General features: G+C 45.8%; 1 protein-coding gene across 2 annotated transcripts; it reads right to left on the bottom strand.

The window, feature by feature from the left end:
- Nucleotides 1–16,829: 16,829 nt before the first annotated feature.
- On the bottom strand, nt 16,830–19,462 carry ASB12 (ankyrin repeat and SOCS box containing 12). Of its 2 annotated transcripts, none has more exons than XM_054544656.1 (3): nt 19,353–19,462; nt 17,464–18,310; nt 16,830–17,104 (listed from the first exon to the last, which is right to left on the bottom strand). In XM_054544656.1, exons 1-3 carry the CDS (start codon nt 19,368–19,370, stop codon nt 16,971–16,973), a joined length of 999 nt encoding a protein of 332 aa, XP_054400631.1. In that variant the 5' UTR covers nt 19,371–19,462; the 3' UTR covers nt 16,830–16,970. The 2 variants fall into 2 exon arrangements, with proteins under 2 accessions (XP_054400631.1, XP_054400630.1); XM_054544655.1 differs by having other exon boundaries at nt 19,326–19,441.
- Nucleotides 19,463–20,551: the final 1,089 nt, after the last annotated feature.

Here is a 20,551-nt window from a genome sequence, read left to right on the forward strand (position 1 = left end):
GTAGGGAGCTGCTGCTGGCTCATTATGCAACTTTTTTTCCCATCTGGATGGGTGGACTATAAAAGTTTCCCTGGGGCTGTGCTTTCCTGCTTTGCAAAGTCCTGATTCTCATTTGTGGGCCTGATTTGGAAGTTTATTTTCTTTTCCAGAATCTCCATTATAGACTTCCTCCCTACCTCGTGCCTCTGGTCACTGCCACTTGCTCACATTTCATTCAGAACCTTGATTCTCTGAATTAGACCAAGATTATGAGAAGGCAGTTTGCAAACCTGGGGTCCAGGGAAACAAAGGGCCAGAGCAGTCTCAGTTGTGGAAGCAGGCAGAGAGGAGGTGTGCAAAGTAGTCAGGTGGCAGGCTTGAAATAGTCCCAGGCACTATTGTGCTGCTCCGGTCACAGGGGCTAGCTAGTCTTCTATGCCTTCTGCTCAGCCACCAAACATTCTGTCACACCAGTGAGTTTTTGGAGTGACTAGTGTGGGAGGAACAATTCATGAGAAATTGATCTAAACCCAAAAGAAATGGGGCTTCAGGAAAAAATATATATATTCTTTGTGATCCTAGAGAACTCCCAGCTGAGCACCCTTCTTTATGGTCTGGATATTACTGAGTCTTAGGAGGATATTGTGTGTGTGTGTTAAAGGGGAAAAGATGTGGGAGGGGACAACACAGCTTCTTGTTTGTATAGCTCACTTCTCCCTAGGGATGATGTATGGAAAGACCAAGTGTGTGCATAAACTTGCACCTCAAAATGCCTCCTCATAGAGAGAGTACTGTAAGACCCCATTCCACATGCTGACTGACACGTGGTCAACTTGCTTAGTCAAGACAGGCACTGGTGGTGAGGAGCTGGAAATCTTTCTTAAGTTTGTTTACCTGCAAAATGGAGATAATCCTCGTGCTGCCTAGTGTCTTGTGGCTGCGGTGAAAAGCCCATAAGAACAGATGTGTGGGCTGTGTGGAGGCAACTTCATAAACTCAAGTAGACACATCATTACAGGGCACATCATTACAATGCTCATTTCTTTCTTCACCAAGTTTTCCATAGTCATCTCCTCTATGCCAGGCCTGTTGATAGTTATTGGGAGAAGCAGTACAGTGTTAACCTTTTTGAGGCACCTGGGTATGGAGTTCTGAGAGGAACTGAAAGCTACACTAGAGGTCTAGCAAAGGTGTTCTGGAGCATTGCAGATGAAGAGACTCCTTCTCCCCAGGGTGGCAAGGGGTATCAGAGAAAAGTTCTATGGAGGATAGCTTTGACGGTTGGGTCAAGTCAGAAAAGTAGGGGAAGGATTCCTGCCCAAGCCAAAGTCCATCAGTGAGAGGGTATGGTGGGTTGGGCAAGAGCTACAATTCTGGATGGCTGTGGCTAAGTATTTTTGTGGTGGGGAGAGGAAGAGCTGGACATTAGACTAGAAAGAAAGGCCTGGGGCCAAAGTGTAAAAGACCATGACTGCCTGGGTAAATTGAGGCTCAACTAGCTAAGTTCATCTTTTCCAGGGAAGTGGTATATTGTAGTGGCTCTGCCACCAGACTGCCTGGGCTGGGATGCCAAGCTCGCCACTTAGGAGCAGTATGATCTGGGCAGGTTAATTTACCTCTCTGAGTCTCAACATTATTTTCTGCAAAATGAAAATAATAGCACCCATGTCACAGAATTGTGGTAAGAATTGAGTAGTCCATATGAAGTGGCACAGAGGCTAGTACATAAGATGGTCTCAATAAATGTTAGTTATTGATGCTGTTATTATTATTGCTATCCTTCTGATCCAATGTACAGATCTTCAAAGTTATGGAACTGCTAATATGACTTTGAAACCAGTTTTTGTTTTGTTTTTGAGTTTTTTTGAGACGGAGTCTCGTTCTGTTGCCCGGAATGGAGTGCAGTGGAGCGATCTCGGCTCACTGCAAGCTCCGCCTCCCGGGTTCACGCCATTCTCCTGCCTCAGCCTCCCGAGTAGCTAGGACTACAGGTACCTGCCACCACACCCAGCTAATTTTTCGTACTATTAGTAGAGGCGGGGTTTCACTGTGTTAGCCAGGATGGTCTAGATCTCCTGACCTCGTGATCCGTCCGCCTCGGCCTCCCAAAGTGCTGGGATTACAGGCGTGAGCCACCACACCCAGCCGAAACCAGTTTTTAATATAAACACACATAAGCCTGTGATTCCTTATGCACAGATTCACTTTATTGTGCAGACCCAGACTCAGTTTCCCAGGGCAGACTATTTTGTTCATCTTCATATCCTCAGCACTCAACAGAGAGTTTGGCACAAACTTGTTGACAAGCATGTATTTACTGAACATGAAATAAGGCATTTTCAGGCCTAATATCAAGCTTAAGTGCCAGCATCCACCAATGAAGTGTGATGTTACCACTCATTGGGCATCTCCTTTGTGCCAGGCCCTGTGTTAAGTGACACACTCATTACCCAGAATGATGGATTACACACAGCTTCTGGTCTCAAGGGCAACCAGTCTAGTGGAAGAGGAAGAAAACTCCTGAGTTTCTTACTTGGGCAAGGGACTGCTGGATGGTGTTGTCATCTACTGAACTGAGGAATATAGGAACAGAATTAGGAAAATGTGGCTGGGCGCGGTGGCTCATGCCTGTAATTCCAGCACTTTGGGAGGCCGAGGTGGGTGGATCACAAGGTCAGGAGATCAAGACCATCCTGGCTAACACAGTGAAACCCCATCTCTACTAAAAATACAAAAAATTAGCCGGGCGTGGTGGTGGGTGCCTGTAGTCACAGCTACTTGGGAGGCTGAGGCAGGAGAACAGCGTGAACCTGGGAGGCGGAACTTGGAGTGAGCCGAGATCGCGCCACTGCACTCCAGCCTGGGTGACAGAGCGAGACTCCATCTCAAAAAAAAAAAAAAAAAAAAAAAAAGATTTATTAGGAAAATGTAATGATTTTGTTTAGGACATGTTGAATTTGACTTGTCAGAAATCCCACCTCAGGGCCTTTGCACACTGGTTGCTCCCTCTGCCTACAGTGTTTGTCCTCTGAATATTGGCATAGTTTGCACCTCATTTCCTTCAGGTGGCTGCTCAAATGTCATTAATAGTGACACCTTCACTGAACAGTTGATGTATAAAATAGCAATCCCCATTTCCACCCCCTTCACTCTCCAATTATTTAATAGGCCTTTTTTTCTTATCCACAGCATTTACCGCCTCTTGGTATATTTCTTATTGTTATTTATTTTAGGGTCATGTTTACATTTTCTCTTTCTTATCATGAAAACGGAAGCTCCGTGAGGGATAGACAATGAACAAATATATACATAAAATATACAGTAGGTCAGATGGCAATAAATGTGATGGATATCCTGGGGCAGTGGCACATGCCTGTAGTCCCAGCTACTTGGGAGGCTGAAGCAGGAGGATAGCTTAAGTCCAGGAGTTCTGGGCTGTAGTGCACTATGCTGATAGGGTGTCTGCACTAAGTTCAGCATCAGCATGGTGATCTCCCAGGAGCAAGGGACCACCAGGCTGCCTAAGGAGGTATGAACTGGCCGAGATCAGAAACGGAGCACATAAAAACTTCCATCTTGATCAGTAGTGGGATTGCGCCTACAAATAGCCACTGCACTGCAGACTGGGCAACATAGTGAGACCTTGTCTCTTGAAAAAATAATGTGATGGAGAAAAATAGAGCAGGGAATGGGTATAGAGAGTACTGAGGGGTGCTGTTTTAAACAAGGAAGTTGGGGAAGTTGATATTCTAGCAAAGACCTAGAGGAACTGAGAGAGCAAACCATGAGGATATCTGGAGGAAGAGCATTCCAGGTAGAGAGACCAGAAAATACAAAGTCCCTGAGGTGGTGACATACTGAAATGTAAGAGGAGCATCTAGGCAAGCCAGTGCACCTGGAACACAGTGAGTGAGGAGGAAAGTGGTAGGAGAGGAGGTCAGAGAGGACATAGGGAAACAGACAATGTATAGTTTTCTGAGTCATTTTAAAGACTTCAGATTTTGCAGGATTTTGAGCTGAGGAGTTACATGACCTTAGTAAAACATTTAGGGAGCTATAGCAACAGAGGAAGAAGAAGAGAGGCCAGGAAGGAGGCACTGATAGTGATCCATATCAGAATAGAGACAGTGGAGGTGGTGGAAACTGGTTGGACTCTGGATGTATTTGGAAGATAGAACTGGCTGGACTTGGTGTTGACACCTTAGATGAATGATGTGAGGGAAAGAGAAGAGTGAGGAATAGAAGCCCACAAGGCCCGGAGAAAGAGGGATTGGCAATGTGAAACCAGAACAAAGAGAACTGGCTCTCCTGGAAGCCAAGTAAAGTACTGGGATTTTATAAAAGACAAGAGTTACCAAGAGTGTATGTGTCAGATGCTGCCCAGAAATCCAGCAAGATACAGGCAGAAAAGATACCATTGGATGTGGATCTGGCAAGTCACTGGTAATATGGGCAAGGCCAGTTCAGGACAGAGCTGTAGATATACACCAGACTGCGCAGGGGTGTCAAGAGAATGGTCTGTGAGAAAACGGAGAATGTATACAGCTTCCTTATTCTAGAAGTTTGACCGCAAAGATGTGGTAGCTAGAGGGGGCCCTGGTGTTCAGGTTTGTTTTTACAAGATGGAAGGATGTGAGTTTGTTTATGTGCTGAGAAGGAAAGAAATCAATCAAGTAGAAGATACAGGAAACAAGATAATTGATGGGTGGGGGCTACGGGTGGGAGTGGGGGATGGAATCCAGAGCCCTTACAGATGAATTAACCTTTGCTGGGATGAGGGGTCAAGACAAGAGGGAAAAATGGGTGGACTCAGTAGAGTTTGTTGTTATGGAAGGTTGAAGATGTCACTCCTTATGACCTCTACCTGCTCTGGGAGGAAGGAGGCAAAATTCCTAGTTGACAGTGAGAGGAAAAGCAGTACTAGACGGAGTTTCAAGGAAGTCTGTTAATATTGGACAAGGTTTGAAATAGCCACTGCAGACAATGGGCTAGTTGGTAAAGGTCCAGCTAGGCTGCCACCCAGGAAAGTATAGCGACCCCATTCTGTAGTTTTATGACATCCTGCTTCCTAGCTGTGTGACCTAGAGCAACTTCACTTAGCCTACTTCACTGCACCTGAATTTCCTCATCTATAAAATGGGCATGAGTAAAACAAAGCCATTGAAATAAATGAGTTAATCCATGTGAAGTGATTACTGAGGATACTGCCTGGAACATATAAGTGCTTGATGGAAATCAACTCTTTAGAGTTATTTTTATTTTTGATTGACAAATCATAATTGTATACACTTATGGGATATAATATGATGTTTTGATATATGTATACAATGTGGCATGATTAAATCAAGCTAATTAACATATCCACACCTTGTTTACCTGTCATTGTTTTATGGTGAGACATTTGAAATTTACTCTCTTACTTTGAGATAAATCATGCATTCTTATTGACTATAGTCACCCTCCTGTGCAATTGATCTCAAAACCTATTTCTCCTGTGTATTAGTCAGTGTTCTCTAGAGGGACAGGACTAATAGGATATATGTATATATGAAAGGGAGTTTATTAAGGAGAATTGACTCACATGATCACAAGGTGAAGTCCCACAATAGGCCGTGTGCAAGCTGAGGAGCAAGGAAGCCAGTCCGAGTCACAACACCTCAAAGGTAGGGAAGCTGACATTGCAGCCTTCAGTGAATGGTGAAGGCCTGACAGCACCTGGCAAACCACTGGTGTAAGTCCAAGAGTCCAAAAGCTGAAGAACTTGGAGTCTGATGTTCCAGGGCAGGAAACATCCAGCACAGGAGAATGAGGAAGGCTGGAAGATTCAGCCAGTCTGTTCCTTCCAAGTTCTTCTGCCTACTATATTCTAGCTGAGCTGGCAGCTGATTAGATTGTGCCCACCCAGATTGAGGGTGGGTCTGCCTCTCCCAGTCCACTGACTCAAATGTTAATCTCCTTTGAAAACACCCTCCCAGATACACCCAGGAACAATACTTTGCATCCTTCAATCTGATCAAGTGGACACTCAATATTAACCATAAGTCCACCCCTTGTCGACTTGAACCCATACACATCTCCTGAAATCGTATATAATCTTTAAATAAAGACAATAATAATGTCAAAATTAAGCCTAACATAATACAGCTATCCTTTGTACAACCGGAAGCTGACTCATTCTTAGCCGAAATGCTATTACATAAAGATAACAACACTTAAATGCTGATAGGAAGTCAGTAAATCTTATGTCACATGATGAAGGAAAAAGAAAGGAAATAAAGTGAAGATATTCTCTCAGTACAAGTGTATACATACACAAACATGTTCTTAACAAAATAAGAAGGAAATACTCATGACAATTTCCGTCCTTATTTCTGCAACTGGTCTGCAGCTGTTATTGATGACTATAATCTTCTAATACCCATTTGGCATCCCCTTTGCCTTCAGCAAGCACCTCAGCAGGTCGTGGTTTTTTACCGGTGGAGTGACCCAAACTTCCATTCCTGAAGGGTCTGGGCTATTTGTAGTCCTGCCTGGATTATGTTGTTGTAGTTTCTCATTGACCTTAATCACAGGGTATGGTAATACTAAGAGACGCCCGAAGGGAACTCCTGTATTCCACACATACTCTTCCTTACCTCCGTTGTGGAGTAGTAGACTGACTTCATCTTGAAAGTCCAGGTCATTCACCCCAGCCAACATTGGAACTCCCTTCTTAGCCTGTTGACTTAGAGGTAGGAGGAGCCCAAAGTGTCCAGGTGGCAATCTTAACTTCCAGTTTAATGGAATCATTGTTGTGCCTCCTGGTGGCAGTATTCCTCCCTCTGGAACTAAGACCTCTAGGCCAGTAGAAAGTAATGAACATGAAGCAAAAATTTTGTTAGTGGGTCACTAGGGGTGATGGTGAATGGTGCTACTTCCACCCATTGATGACTGGACCCCGTGAATCCTGGCTATGAGAGGAACAGTACCATATATTGGACACTGATTTAGAGTATACACAGCCTTCTGGAGAATTTTGCCCCAGCCCTGCAAAGTATTGTCACCTAGTTCGCATTGTACTTGTGACTTCAAAAGGCCATTTCACCGTTCTATCATTCCAACTGCTTCAGGATAATGGGAAACATGGTAAGACCAGTGAATTCCATGAGCATGAGCCCACTGCTGCACTTCTTTAGCCATAAAGTGAGTGCCTTGGTCAGAGGCAATGCTGTGTGGAATACCATGACTGTGGATAAGGCATTCTGTGAGTCCACGGATGGTAGTCTTTGCAGAATGATTGCACACAGAATGTGCAAACCCATATCCAGAATAAGTGTCTGTCCTGGGGAGGACAAACCACTGCCCTTTCCATGATGGAGGAGGTGCAATATAATCAACCTGCCACAAAGTAGCTGGCTGATCACCCAGAGGAATGGTGTCATATGGAGGGCTCAGTGTTGGTCTCTGCTGCTGGCAAATTGGGCACTCAGTGGTGGCTGCAGCCAGGTCAGCCTTGGTGAGTGGAAGTTCTTGTTGCAAAGCCCATGCATAACCTCCATCCTTGACACCACAGCCACTTTGTTCATAGGCTCATTGGGCTATGACAGTGGTGGCTGGGGAAAGAGGCTGAGTGGCGTCCACAGAATGAGTCATCCTATCCACTTGATTATTAAAATCCTCCTCTGCTGAGGTCACCCTTTGGTGAGCACTCACATGAGATACAAATATCTTCTTAGTTTTAGACCACTCAGAGGGGTCCATCCACATACCTCTTCCTCAAATTTCTTTGTCACCAATTCTCCAATCATGCTTATTCCAAGTCCCTGACCATTTAACCAAATTATTGGCTATAGTTCATGAAACAGTAAAAAATTGCACATCTGGCCATTCTTCCTCCCAAGCAAAGTGCACAACCAGGTGCACTGCTCCAAACTCTGCCCACTGGGAAAATTTCCCTTCACTGCTGTCCTTCAGGGATGTCCTAGGAAGGAGCTGCAGCTGTCCACTTTTGGGTGGTGCCTGCATATCATGCAGAACCATCTGTGAACCAGGTCCTAGTCTTCTCTTCCTCTGTTAACTGATCATAAGAAACTCCCCATGAGGCCACTGGTGCAGGCTTGAGGAGAGAAGGCAGGGTGGCAGGAGTGGGGACCATGGACATTTGAGCCATTTTTTCATGTAACTTACTTGTGCCCTCAGTACCTGCTCAAGCCCAATCTTGTATATACTACCACTTTCATTTGATGATGGAATGCTACTATGCATGCCCCACTTTATGGATAGATGGGTCAGAAAGCACCCAGTTCATGACAGGAGTTCAGGTCGCATGGTGACTTGATGACCCAGAGTCAAACATTCAGTTTCCACCAAAGCCCAGTAACAGGCCAGGAGCTGTCTTTCAAAAGGAGAGTAGTTACCTGCAGAAGATTTCAGGGCCTTGCTCCAAAATCCCAGAGGCCTCCACTGTGATTCACCTGTGGGGCCCTGTCAAAGGCTCCAAACAGCATCCCTATCTGCCACTGACACTTTGAGCATCATTGGATCTGTAGGGTCATATGGCCCAAGTGGCAGAGCAGCTTGCACAGCAGCCTAGACCTATTTCAGAGCCTTCTCCTGTTCTGGACCCCACTCAAAACTGCTAGCCTTTCAGGTCACTCAATAAATGGGCCAGAGTAACATACCCAAATGAGGAATGTGTTGCCTCCAAAATCCAAATAGGTCCACTAGGCATCGTGCCTCTTTCTTGGTTGTAGGAGGGGCCAAATGCAGCAACTTATCCTTCACCTTAGAAGGAATATCTCAACAGACCCCACACCACTGCACCCCCAGAAATTTTACTGAGGTAGAAGCTCCCTGAATTTTAGTTGGATTTATTTCCCATCCTTTGGCATGCAAATGTCTCACCAATAAGTCCAATGTGTTTGCTACTTCTTGCTCACTGGATCTAATCAGCATAAGGTCATCAATGTAATGGACTAGTGTGATATTTTGTGGAGGGGAAATGTGATCAAGATCTCTGTGAACAAGATTATGGCATAAAGCTGGAGAGTAGGTATACCCCTGAGGTAAGACAGTGAAGGTATATTTCTGGCCTTGCCAGCTAAAGGCAAATTGCTTCATATGGTCCTTATGGACAAGAATGAAGAAAAAGGCATTTGCCAAATCAAAGGCTGCATACCAGGTACCAGGAGATGTGTTAATTTGCTCAAGCAATGAAACCACATCTGGTATAGCAGCTGCAATTGGAGTCACCATTTGGCTAAGCTTATGATAATTTGCTGTCAGTCTCCAAGATTCATCTTTTTTCTGCACAGGCCAAATAAGACAGTTGAATGGGGTTGTGGTGGGAATCACCACCCCTGCATCTTTTAAGTCCTTGATGGTAGCACTAATCTCTGCAATCTCTCCAGGGATGTGATATTGTTTTTGATTTACAGCCCTCACCCTACCAGCCAGCAAACCAATGTGGGGATTCTGCCAGCTGCTAGGTATGTCTATGCCAATTATGCATTCATGTACTGGTGAGGTGACCATAGGTTGAATCTGGGGACCCACTGGACCCACTGTAAGTCAGACCTGAGCTAAAACTCCATTAATTACCTGACCTCCATAAGCCCCTACTTTAACTGGAGAACCTCAATGACATTTTGGGCCCCCTGGAATCAATGTCAGCTCAGGGCCAGTGTCCAGTAGTCCCCAAAAAATCTAATCATTCCCCTTTCCCCAATGCAGTTACTCTGGTAAAAGGCCAGAAGTCTCCTTGGGGAAGGATGGGAGAAAGATTAACAGCATAAATTGTTGGTGTTGTAGTTGAGTCTTTCCTCAAGGGGATTCGGCTTCACCTTCATTCAAGGGGTCCTGGGTCTATAAACTGGTTCAGGTCTGGAAATTGATTGAGGGGCTGTGATTCTATATTTTTACACTACCAATTAGTCTTTTGTCCACTTGACCTCAAAGTTTTCTGCTCCTACAAATTAAGAAAGAATGCAGTAGGCTTTCTATCAATTTCACTTCCAGGAACACCGTGTTTAATTGGCCAAAGCCAGAGCTCTGCACAAGTCAGACTATTCTGATGGCTGCTTTGCCTTGCTCTCCATTACAGTAACTACACCCATCTTGCCTTTGATGGTTGAGTGCTGCCACTTGACCCCTGCCACCTCAGGATCCAGTTATTCTCATTGCATTTAAATTTTTCTGATTTAGTTACTGCGGTTCCCAATGTAAGATCTGGCATACAGAGAAGAGCAATCACAGAGCTCTTCAAGGATGCAGGTGTTCCCATCACAAATCTGTTTCACAAACTACTGGTGAAGGGTATGTCTTCTGGATCCTCCCAGCTGGGATGAGTAGGTCTAAAGTGATTAATCCACTCTAGCATTCCAATCCTCCTAAGCCTTTGGATCCCTTCCTCTATAGTAAACCAAGGAAGATCAGGCATTTCCAGCTTGCTCACAGTAGGCCATCCTTTGCTCCACATTTCAGCTAACCAAGCAAATAAACTATTTGAACGTTTATTAACTCCCCAAGCTGCAACAGTAAATGCAGGATCCCTGCTTAGTGGGCCCATATCAATAAATTCAGCCTGATCCAACTTCATGTTCCTTCCACCATTATCCCACACCCTTAGTATCCATTCCCATGCCTGTTCTCCAGATTTCTGCTTATGTAAATTAGAAAACACAAGCAGTTCTTTTGGAGTGTGTAGTGCACCTCCTTGTGTGTCACACTCTAAACCTCATCTCTAGGGTCACGCTGGGACTTGAGTTTAGTTAGGACTAGAAGCAAACAGCGGTGTTGCGGGTGGGTCCTGAGGAGAATCAACATTGTCTTGCCTGGCAAGTGCCTCAAGGGAGGACATTACTGTTGCCTCAGGCAGTTCATGGTTAATCTCCTCAGACAAAGGTGGAAAGGCTGATGGCAGCATGGATAGGGAGGGGATCTTGCCACCACTGGGGGTAAGGAGGCTGTTTTCTCTGGCAAAAAAAAGGATCATCACTATTTAGGGGCTCAGTGCCCGCAGCCTCATCAGGGTCCTCCCACATGTCCTCATTCCAAATTGCAGGGTCCCACTCTTTTCTAATCAATGTCCTCACTTTAACAGTAGACACCTGGTGAGGCTGTGCATGCACCTTTCATTGCAAGTCAGCCACTTGCATGGCAAGAATTTGTGTCTGATTTTACACAATTTCAGCTGTTTCTCTATAGGAGATAAGACTCTCACTCAGGGCAATCTTAGAAGATTTGAGGATCAGTATGTACTTCTGGAGCTGAGAGTTAGAATCCCTGAGTTCATCATTTTCTTTCATCATTTTGTCCAGTTAATTTAGGAGCAACCAACCAACATTATTATATTAATTGGTTCTCCACATATGGTCAAAGGTATTATGTATAGTCACTAAACTCCTTGCCTCTCACAAGCAGTGAATCAGGAGTATCAAATGTGTTTATTTTGCATAACTCTCTAAACAGTTCACACCAAGGACTATCAATGTTCTCCATACTATTAGAAGTAGAGTCCTTAGCATTTTGGGGTCTAATCATATTAAGCAACCAACCCCAGAAACCCCAAAACCAACTGAAGAACTCCATCCTTAATATTCTGTTTCTCTAGAACCACCCCACGTCTGGTACCAAAATCTGTAATAGGGTTATCTAGAGGGACAGGACTAATAGGATATATGTATATATAAAAGGGAGTTTATTAAGGAGTATTATTGACTCACACAATCACAAGGTGAAGTCCCACAGTAGGCCTTGTGCAAGCTGAGGAGCAAGAAAACCAGTCTGAGTCGCAACACCTCAAATGTAGGGAAGCCAACATTGCAGCCTTCAGTCAGTGGCCGAAGGCCTGAGAGCCCCTGGCAAACCACTGGTGTAAGTCCAAGAGTCCAAAAGCTGAAGAACTTGGAGTTTGATGATCGAGGGCAGTAAGCATCCAGCACAGGAGAATGGTGAAGACTGGAAGACTCAGGCAGTCTATTCCTTCCACGTTCTTCTGCCTGCTTTATTCTAGCCGAGCAGGCAGCTGGTTAGATTGTGCCCACCCAGATTGTGTGAGGCAGGGTCTGCCTCTCCCAGTCCACTGACTCAGATTTTAATAATCTCTTTTGGCAGCCACCTCACAGACACACCCAGGAACAATAATTTGCATCCTTCAATCCAATCAAGTTGACACTCTATATTAACCATCACATCCTCTTTATCTGAAACTTTGTACCCTTTGATGAATAATCCCCCCATTTCTTTTCCCCCAAAGTCCCCCAGCCTCTGGTGACCATCACTCTTCTCTCGATTCTTTAGATTTCTATGATGATTAGTTATTTCTATTTCTTCTATAGTGTTCCTTAGACCAGGCTTAGGAGAGGACAATGGCTTGATCCAAAGTTAGTGTGGAGACTGAAGTGACTGAAGACAGAGTCAAAGATGGACAGTGAGGGAAGGGAAGACAGGGGAGAGGGGAAATGCAGATAAATTAGGCTTATGTGGTGCCTGAAATGCAGTTCCTGGCACAGAATAGGTACTCAATAAATATCTGTCGAATAGATTCTGTGGAATCAAACCATGGAGTTCCAGGAATGTAACTTCAGGGAAAGCAAGCAATTCTGACTAGAAAGGGGAACCTACATTTCCAGGTAAGGCCAAGGATACTAAAATGGAGAGTGAGGGGTAGTGCAAGAGTCAAGGAGGTGAAGGAACTGCAAGCCAGAGCATTGGAGGTATCACTGGACCAGATTCTGCCACCAGCCTAGCCTCTGATTTTCTCCAGGGAAGAAGCAGCCTACTTGGAGACTGGCAAAGTAGGAGCTAGCAAGTAGGCTAGTAGCTGGAAGCTAATGTCTTCTGTGCCTGTAGGTGGATAGAGCTCAGAAGATACCAGGATGAAACAGATGGTCATTGGCTTGACTGTTTAGGAGCAGGCTTTCCTCAAGGCTGAGGGAACAATGAAACCCCTTTAGAGTTTGGAAATAACCAGCAAAGTAGAATCGGGGACCCTCTGACCCATAGGCAGGGAGGGGGAGGCCTGTGATCCTCCCATATGCCCAGCCCCTCACTGTGGGCTTAGCCCAGCCCCTTTAGCTTATCCCCAGTCACTGGGGCTGCCACCTTTTCCTACCTTGCTACATCACTCCTTAGTGCTAAGTTCTATTGGCGGGAGGGCGGGGACCCAGGCCTGGAAAATGAAGTCAGAGCTTGCAACCTCCATGCACCACCCCTGCCTCAGTGCTGACATTCACATATGAAGCAAAGCAGCATCCTGGGAAAGGACACTGGCTTGGGCATCAGGAGTCTTGTGGGTTCAGTCCTGGCTCTGCCACTGCCTCACTGTGTCAAGTCCCCTCCCTTCTCTGGGCTTTAGTTGCAACATCTGTACAAAAACTGTTCTGCTTACCTCACAGAATTTTTCTAAGAAGTAAATGAAACTATAGGTGTGCAAATAACTTGTAAGTAAATTGATATGTGCACACACAACAGTGGTTTAGTTAATGCTAGCAGATATGTCCTGGGAAATCAGGGAGCATGTTCTCCATATGCTCAGGAAGTCATTCCTGTGAGTGTAAGTGTCCCATTCTAAGAACTGAAACCTTCAAGTCTAAAAAACCAAGGTATTCATGGCTGTCTTTGGTCTAGTCTGCAACCTAGCTCCCGTTCAAATTCACTGAACTGAAACCAAGCTGCCCTGCATTTTCCCACTTCTATGCTTTTGCTCATAGAGTTCCCTCCACTAATACCTTTTGCTTCCTCTCTGCTGATTAAAATTCTTTCCACCTTTCAAAGCAAAGATCAAATACCACCTTCTCCATCAGGCTTTCTGTCAAGTTAGCAGCTGAATGGGGATCTCTCTGGTTTCTGGAGTCCCATGGGCCATTTTACACTTTGGATGTAGTCCTTGGGGGCCATCTTTTTGAATAAAGCAAAATAATTTTCCCATTGCAGGAGAGAGTGCAGACTGATAATGGCATGTACAAAGCAGAGCCAAGATCCAGGATAATGGCAATGTCAGGAAGGAAGAAAGGGAGGTGTCTTAGTCTGCTTGCACTACTATAACAAAATACCTTAGACTGGGCAATTTAGAAACAACAGAAATTTATTTCTCTCAGTTTGGGGGGCTGGAAAGTCCAAGATCAAGGTGCCAGCAGATTTGGTGTCCGGTGAGGGCCCACTTTCTAGTTTATTAACAGCATCTTCTTGCTATGTCCTCATATGGTGAAAGGGGTGAGGGATGTCTTTGGGGCCTCTTTTATAAGGTCACTAATCCCATTCACGAAACTGGAGCCTTCATGATTTAATCACTTCCCAAAGGCCTCACCACCTAATACTGTCACACTGGGGATTACGTTCCAACATATGAATTTGGGAAGCACAACATTAAGATGATAGCCAGAGAGAAGAAATGAGGGAGAGAGGAAGGAAGTAAGGCAGAAAGGAAAGGGAGGTCAGGAGAGATAAAAGGGAGATAAGGGGCCTAGCTTACCTGACGTAGTTAAGATTTGGCCTTCTGAAAGCTAGTGACTGTGCTGGGGGTAAGGGGGCTTGAGGAAACTGAGCTTTCACCTGGAGTCAGTGCCAACAAGACACTAAAGGCCAAGAGGAAGATTTCACTCTAGGTGCAGTAATAGCATCTCTGCTTTCTTCTCATACTTCCTAGGCAAAATTGCCTTGGAAAAGTCATCATCAGAATTTGAGGTGATTCATTCCAACTCATGGCCCATTTTCTGGATGGGAATGATGAGGCCTGGGGAGGGGAAAAGATTAAGGCACCAGGACTTAAAGTTGTCTCTTCTCACTAACAGCACAGGCAACCAGAGAAAGAACAGCTAGAAGTACTTTGAAGAGCTGGACCATAAATAATAACATGGGCACTTACCTTAGTTGGGTTCTCAATTCCCTTATCTGGGAAATTGAAGCTAAGAGTTTTGGCCCTTCCTCTTTACCTAGAATTTTGTACATTCCTATAACCTCCTCAAGCACATGTACTTTGAAATGCCCAGAGTGTCCATGTGCCTTCTTGGGTCAACCAGAGTCTGTGTCCCAGATGCCATGGAGGAGGCCACCTTGGCCAGGCCCCATTCGAAGTGTGTACTTTCCTGGGGATCTATAGCAGATAGGGCTGCTGAGGTTGACTCAGTCCCCAAGGTCCCTAAGGGAATGGCAGGCAGGGCTAGGGGTGGGGTTTTGCATAAACTACCACTTAGGAGCCCAGATTGAAAGAAAGATAGAAGAGAGCTGAGGATGCCTACCCTGAAGCCCTCAGTTCTTTAGTTATCATGTTCCTTGGAGAAAAACAGTTGCACTGTTTCCCAAAGTGCCTAAGAATGAAAATCTGAAAGCTAGGTGGGGTGGGAGCATGGAGATAGATGTCCAGTTTTCTCATCTTCCTTCTTAAAGTCTCTCAGGCAGAAGTAGCTAGGGAGAGTGGGGGAGGTGAGAGAGGTGAGGGGCAAATCAGATTAAGACTCTGTGCTCTGCCTCCCTTTCCCAGTGATAGGGGAGCATGATATAGGAGACCATCAAAGCAGCTCCCAGGAAGGGCTCTAAATATGTAAAGTGCTTCCTGGGGACAGATTATCTGAGCTCTCCTCCTCTACCCCTTAATCTTGTGTCCCTTTAACTGCTCATCCATGTCCTCACCCACAGTTGTACAGGAGAAATACAAGAAGGTCCTGTGGAGGGATTAAAATTTAGTAAAGTGAATTTCCCTGGATTTAAGTGGATATCTGTGCTGGTCCAGGGTCTGTTTGCCTCCTTCCCCTGTTCTCCACATTATAGGGGGTCTGACCCCTACGGGCTGCATTTCCCAGGCTTCCAAGTCAACCACCTACTGGCTGGGTTTAACCGATAGAAGGCACTGGTGGGAAGGCAGGGAAAATGGAGAAGCCAGCGTACTTAGCCTCTGCCTTCTCTGCCTTGAGTGGTGCCCCTGCTGTGTCTCCTCTGTGGTTCCTGCTATCAGCATACTTCCAATTCTGCTGTGTGATTCCAGCTCCTGGTTTAGGTCATATTACCTCCTCCCATGGTCCCTCCATTCTTCACCACCTCACCCTCACTCTGATTGCAAGGGGGTTGACCCCTGTAAGCTGTGTTTCTCAGGTTCTAATATTAATTGACTTCTGGTTTCCTCAATGAGAGAGACTTCAGAGGCAGATTGAAGGGCAGGAATGAGGGAAAGAAGAGGCTACCTCTTCCCATCCTCTAGCTCAGGCGCATTTCTCATCTGTGGCTTTAGCCCCTGTGGGCAGGCCTGCAATTTCACTTTCAATCAGATGACCCCTGTCCCTCCTCCCTTACCCCTGAAGCCTAGAAGTTATGTTGGCTTCCTGCACTTGCTAATCTCTAGGTTATCTGCTTGTCTTACTTGGATTCTCAGCCTATCACCTATGTAACCAATTTATTTTTCACATTAGCTATTCTGTCATAAATATTTGATAGTTTGTTTACCCAGGCAGATCTTGAATATAAACTGGACTAATGGAAATGCAGCCTATGATTCAAGGTGAGTGAATGGGAGGCTCCTCAGTCACTTGACTCAAAGTAATATGGGACTGGGGGACAGGCAATGAAAAGGTGTCTTGTAGCAGCCAGAGAATTGAAGGGAGGCACAGGGCTGGGCAAGCTGATGCTACCCTTCTACCTACTTGTATTATTCAGGACCTTGCTTCCAGGGCAACACAGCTCCCAAAACTCTCTAAAGGATCTTGGTGGGGAGGTAAAGGCCATTAGGTTAGTTTCCTCTTTTGGTCTTACAGACTCCTGTGCCTGTCAGATACCAGACCATTTGCTATCCTTCCCCATGGCCAATCATACCCCTTCCCTCAATAACACCCATGCCCCTATCCATGCCCACACACACCAGACACAGCAGACACTGGGACTTATTTTCTGGAGAATTTTATTGTGGAGGATAATACAGGAGAGCAGCTCCAGGTAAGTGGATGAGGCTGTAATGCCCTCCAGCTACCTGAGTCCCCAGGTGGTTTTTGGAGGCATCATAAGTTCCTGGGGAGACTGCAAGATTACAGTTGGTGTTTTAGATAGCTAATCAACATGGGAGGAATATCCAGCTGGTTGATGGCTTGTGGCTGGCCAGCCTGGCACAAGGCTCTGCGGATGACTAAACGGGCCTGTGATAGAAGTGACCGTGGAGTGGCTACAGCAAGAAGAAACAGGTCATGAGGAGCAATTATCAGCAAAATTCTCCCACACAAGCCTACATCCACCCTCCCCTGGCTACTACAGCCCTAATGCTCTATCCTTCCCAAGAAATAAAACAGTCATTGGCAGAGCCAGAACCAGAAATTGGGCTAATGCTCCCCACCCCCACTCAACCTTATCTTAGTGACCTTTCTCTAACATGGAATACATAACCTCTTCTCTACTGGGGCCCCAGGAGAGGGAGGAAGATGGAGTTTTCTCCAGTGCACCTCAGAGGATTGGCTTATACAATGATTTGGGGCCCTGGGACCTGCAAGCCAGGTGGCCTATGAGGCTGGCCTGTTCACCACTCACCTCGGGCCTGTAGCAGCAATGCAATGCCTTTATCATCTTGTGAGGTCAGGTCAAGGGAGAGAGATGGAAGGTAGATATTAGCACCAAAATCGATTAACAGCTGGATGTACTCTGGCTCACAATTATGATGGAGGCAGATTTCAAGGAGGGTGCGGGGTCTTGGGACACGAGCCAATAGGCCCTGGTCAGTGCAGTTGTAGTCAGGGTCTGCCCCATGGAGCAAAAGCAGGCGGAAACAGTCCAGGTGCCCGTAGACTGCGGCCAAATAGAGGGGGCCAGAACATGAAGCTATGTTTGATGCCCAGACTGGTAGTTTAGCTTTGACGTTGGCCTCTGCACCATGGCCTAGGAGCTCCTGCAGGATAGCAACAGCACCATCACGGGCAGCTGTGAGCACGGGAGAACAGTTGTTGTAGATGCTACCACCAGGACAGGCACCAGCTTCCAAAAGCACACGTACACAGTCCAGATGGCCATGACTGACAGCAGTGAAAAGTGGTGTCTGTGCCTTGACATCCAAGCTGTCAACATCAGCACCATGGGCTAAGAGGACTTGCAAACAGCTCAAGTGGCCATAAGAAGCAGCCAAGCGCAATGGTGTCCCAGGAACGCCCCAGCCACTCCTGCTGTTGATGAAACGTTTGTAACGCTCCTGGCGCAAAAGCTGGTCCAAAGTATAGGAGTCGTTGTCATACACTGCTTGATTGAGAGCCTGCTTCTCCTCTGTGTCAGTGTCCTCCTCCTCCTTGTCGGGCTGCAGGAGGGAGAAGATCTTGGTGATGTCCATGAAGTTCATCTTGGCTAATTGGAGAACTATTCTCATTATGAGCACAAGGAAATGCCAGATCTGTGGGTGACAAACAAGTGGGAGAGAATGAGGGTACCCATCAAAAGCCTGACCACGCACCCCCCTTGAAATCTCCCTCCATTTCACCATCAGGCTACTCATTCATGGGTCTCCTACTTCTCACTCCCAATCCCACTATCTTGGCAGGTCATGGCATTTTACAGTTTGATACCTTTGTATACACTCTTCTGCCTACCCCTCAAACTCCTACTTCTAGGAAGCCTTCTCTAATCTCCTCTTCCTGCTCAGGGATTCTGAAGGATCACAACTTCAGCTATGAACTTTCACACCACATTTCCGCTTATCTGTGTTCCATTAGTGTATAAACTCCAGGGCAAGGACCCTGTATTCATCTTGTATTCCTCTACCCCTAGTAGGGTTATATCATGGCTGGAAATTTGGTAGATGCATTTTCCTCAGTTCAGAATGTGTGGATTAGTAAGGTGGCTCTGACCTGGCACTGGCTAGGCCAATAGAACCATACTTTGTGGTGTCAAGTTGTCATCCCTGAGCTTTCTGACATCAATCTTTTGGGGCAAGCCCTTAACTCCATTTTCAGATAGTTTAACTCTTCACAGCCCCTCATATATGACCAAAGCTCCCTCATCCGAGCCTTCTGTAACCTTCCCTCAGATGAAGGCCCCACATTTCTGGAACAGAAGTATTCAGGAAATTGGTATTGAATGATATTTACTGATTAAATGAAGAGGTGGTATTACAAAGAACATATTTCAAGTAAAATGAAGACAGATGGCAGGAAACAGTTGAGGCTCCCAGGGCAAGTTTCCTCTCTGATTACAACTAAATTCTACCCCAGGACCAATTTAATCCAGGAGTCCCTTTGATTACCAACACTGCCTCCCCATTCCTCTGGCTTAAGCTTTTTTCCATCCTGTCTGTCTGACCCAGGCTAGAGCCTTTGACTCAACCTTCAGCTCTTCTCTTCCCATAATCCTCAGGCCCTACAAAACCACTCATGGCTCAATGTCTGACTCAACCTAACCTCTGACCTTACCAGTGCTTCAGTGTCAAGGTCGCCCACCTCAGTTTGTAATGTCATCAGGGCGAGCTGGCAGGTTTCTCAGAGCTTAAGTTCCCCTACTCTCCCATACCCTGCAGCCGAGGTCTCAGGGCCTCATACTTTCTTTTATTCACTGTCTACCCCCACCCCTCTTTGTTAGTCTGGGACCTCAGGTACCTACCTCATAGAAAGAAAATTATGAGGTGGGTGGGTAGGGTCACCCTAAACTTTAGGCCCCTCCCCACCCACCAGCATCAGCTCCATATATGGTCTTATTATTTATTCATTCTTGGGGTGCAATGGGAAGGACAGGATTTTGGAAATCCAGCAGACCCAGGTTTGCAGCTCAGCACTCTCAGTTCTTTGCTGAGTAACCTTGGGTAAGTCTCTTCCCTTCTTTGGGACTCAGTTTCCTCATCTATAAGACAGAAATGGAAGTCCCTTTCTCATGAGGTTGTTAGGAGTAAGAGAGCTACTACATACTCTGCACCTTCAGCCTCCATCTTAGGAGACAAAACTTAGGAGAATAAACTTCTACGGTCCTTTGTCCCACTCTAGCTATCTTTCTCTTTCTCTCCCTTCTTTACACCAAACATATCCAAATAGTTTTCTACTATGTACTTCACCACCTTCCATTCACTTATCCATTCTCTGCAGTATGGCTTCACCCACCCTCAAACATACACCGAGAAAGCTCTTCCAAAGGTCATCTTTGTGGTTAAATCCAGTGGATATCTTGAAGATCTTTTCTTCCCTGACTTTTCTGGAATATCTATCCCTACAGACCACTCCTCCCTACAAACTCCTCCATCAGCTTCCTTGCCAGCACACTCTTCTGATTTTTCTCCCTTCCCATTCTCCCCTGAAATATTTATGTTCTCTTCTCCATCCTCTTCTCTCCAGTCGCTCTCACCTTTATTCTGATTATTTTAAGCATCTCTATCCAAGCCCCTAGCTCTCTCTTTAGCTCCAGGCATGTATTCACTGAGTTTCTTCAAGCATTTCAAAGACAGCAGTATCACATCACCACCACTACCACCATGACTAAACTTGATCCATATATCATTTCCTCACCATCTACCTGGTCAACCAAACCAAAACCAAGACTCCTGTCAATCCTCTTGCCTCTTTATCCCACTCTCATAAAATCCCATCAAGTCCTGTGGATTTTACCTACTAAAGACCTCTCCCGACCATCTGTGCTCTTCAGGGACCATTCT

This window comes from Pongo abelii, chromosome X, assembly GCF_028885655.2.
Source record: "Pongo abelii isolate AG06213 chromosome X, NHGRI_mPonAbe1-v2.0_pri, whole genome shotgun sequence".
Lineage (NCBI taxonomy): Eukaryota > Metazoa > Chordata > Mammalia > Primates > Hominidae > Pongo > Pongo abelii.

Bases quoted from the DNA above. Each gene is read 5' to 3' on its own strand.
- ASB12 (XM_054544655.1), bottom strand. From the start codon at position 19,370: ATGACATTACAAACTGAGGTGGGCGACCTTGACACTGAAGCACTG. The intron at 18,311-19,325 runs GTAAGGTCAGAG...TGTCACCCACAG, and splicing joins ACCTTGACACTGAAGCACTG to ATCTGGCATTTCCTTGTGCT. The intron at 17,105-17,463 runs GTGAGTGGTGAA...TTCTTGCTGTAG, and splicing joins ATTGCTGCTACAGGCCCGAG to CCACTCCACGGTCACTTCTA.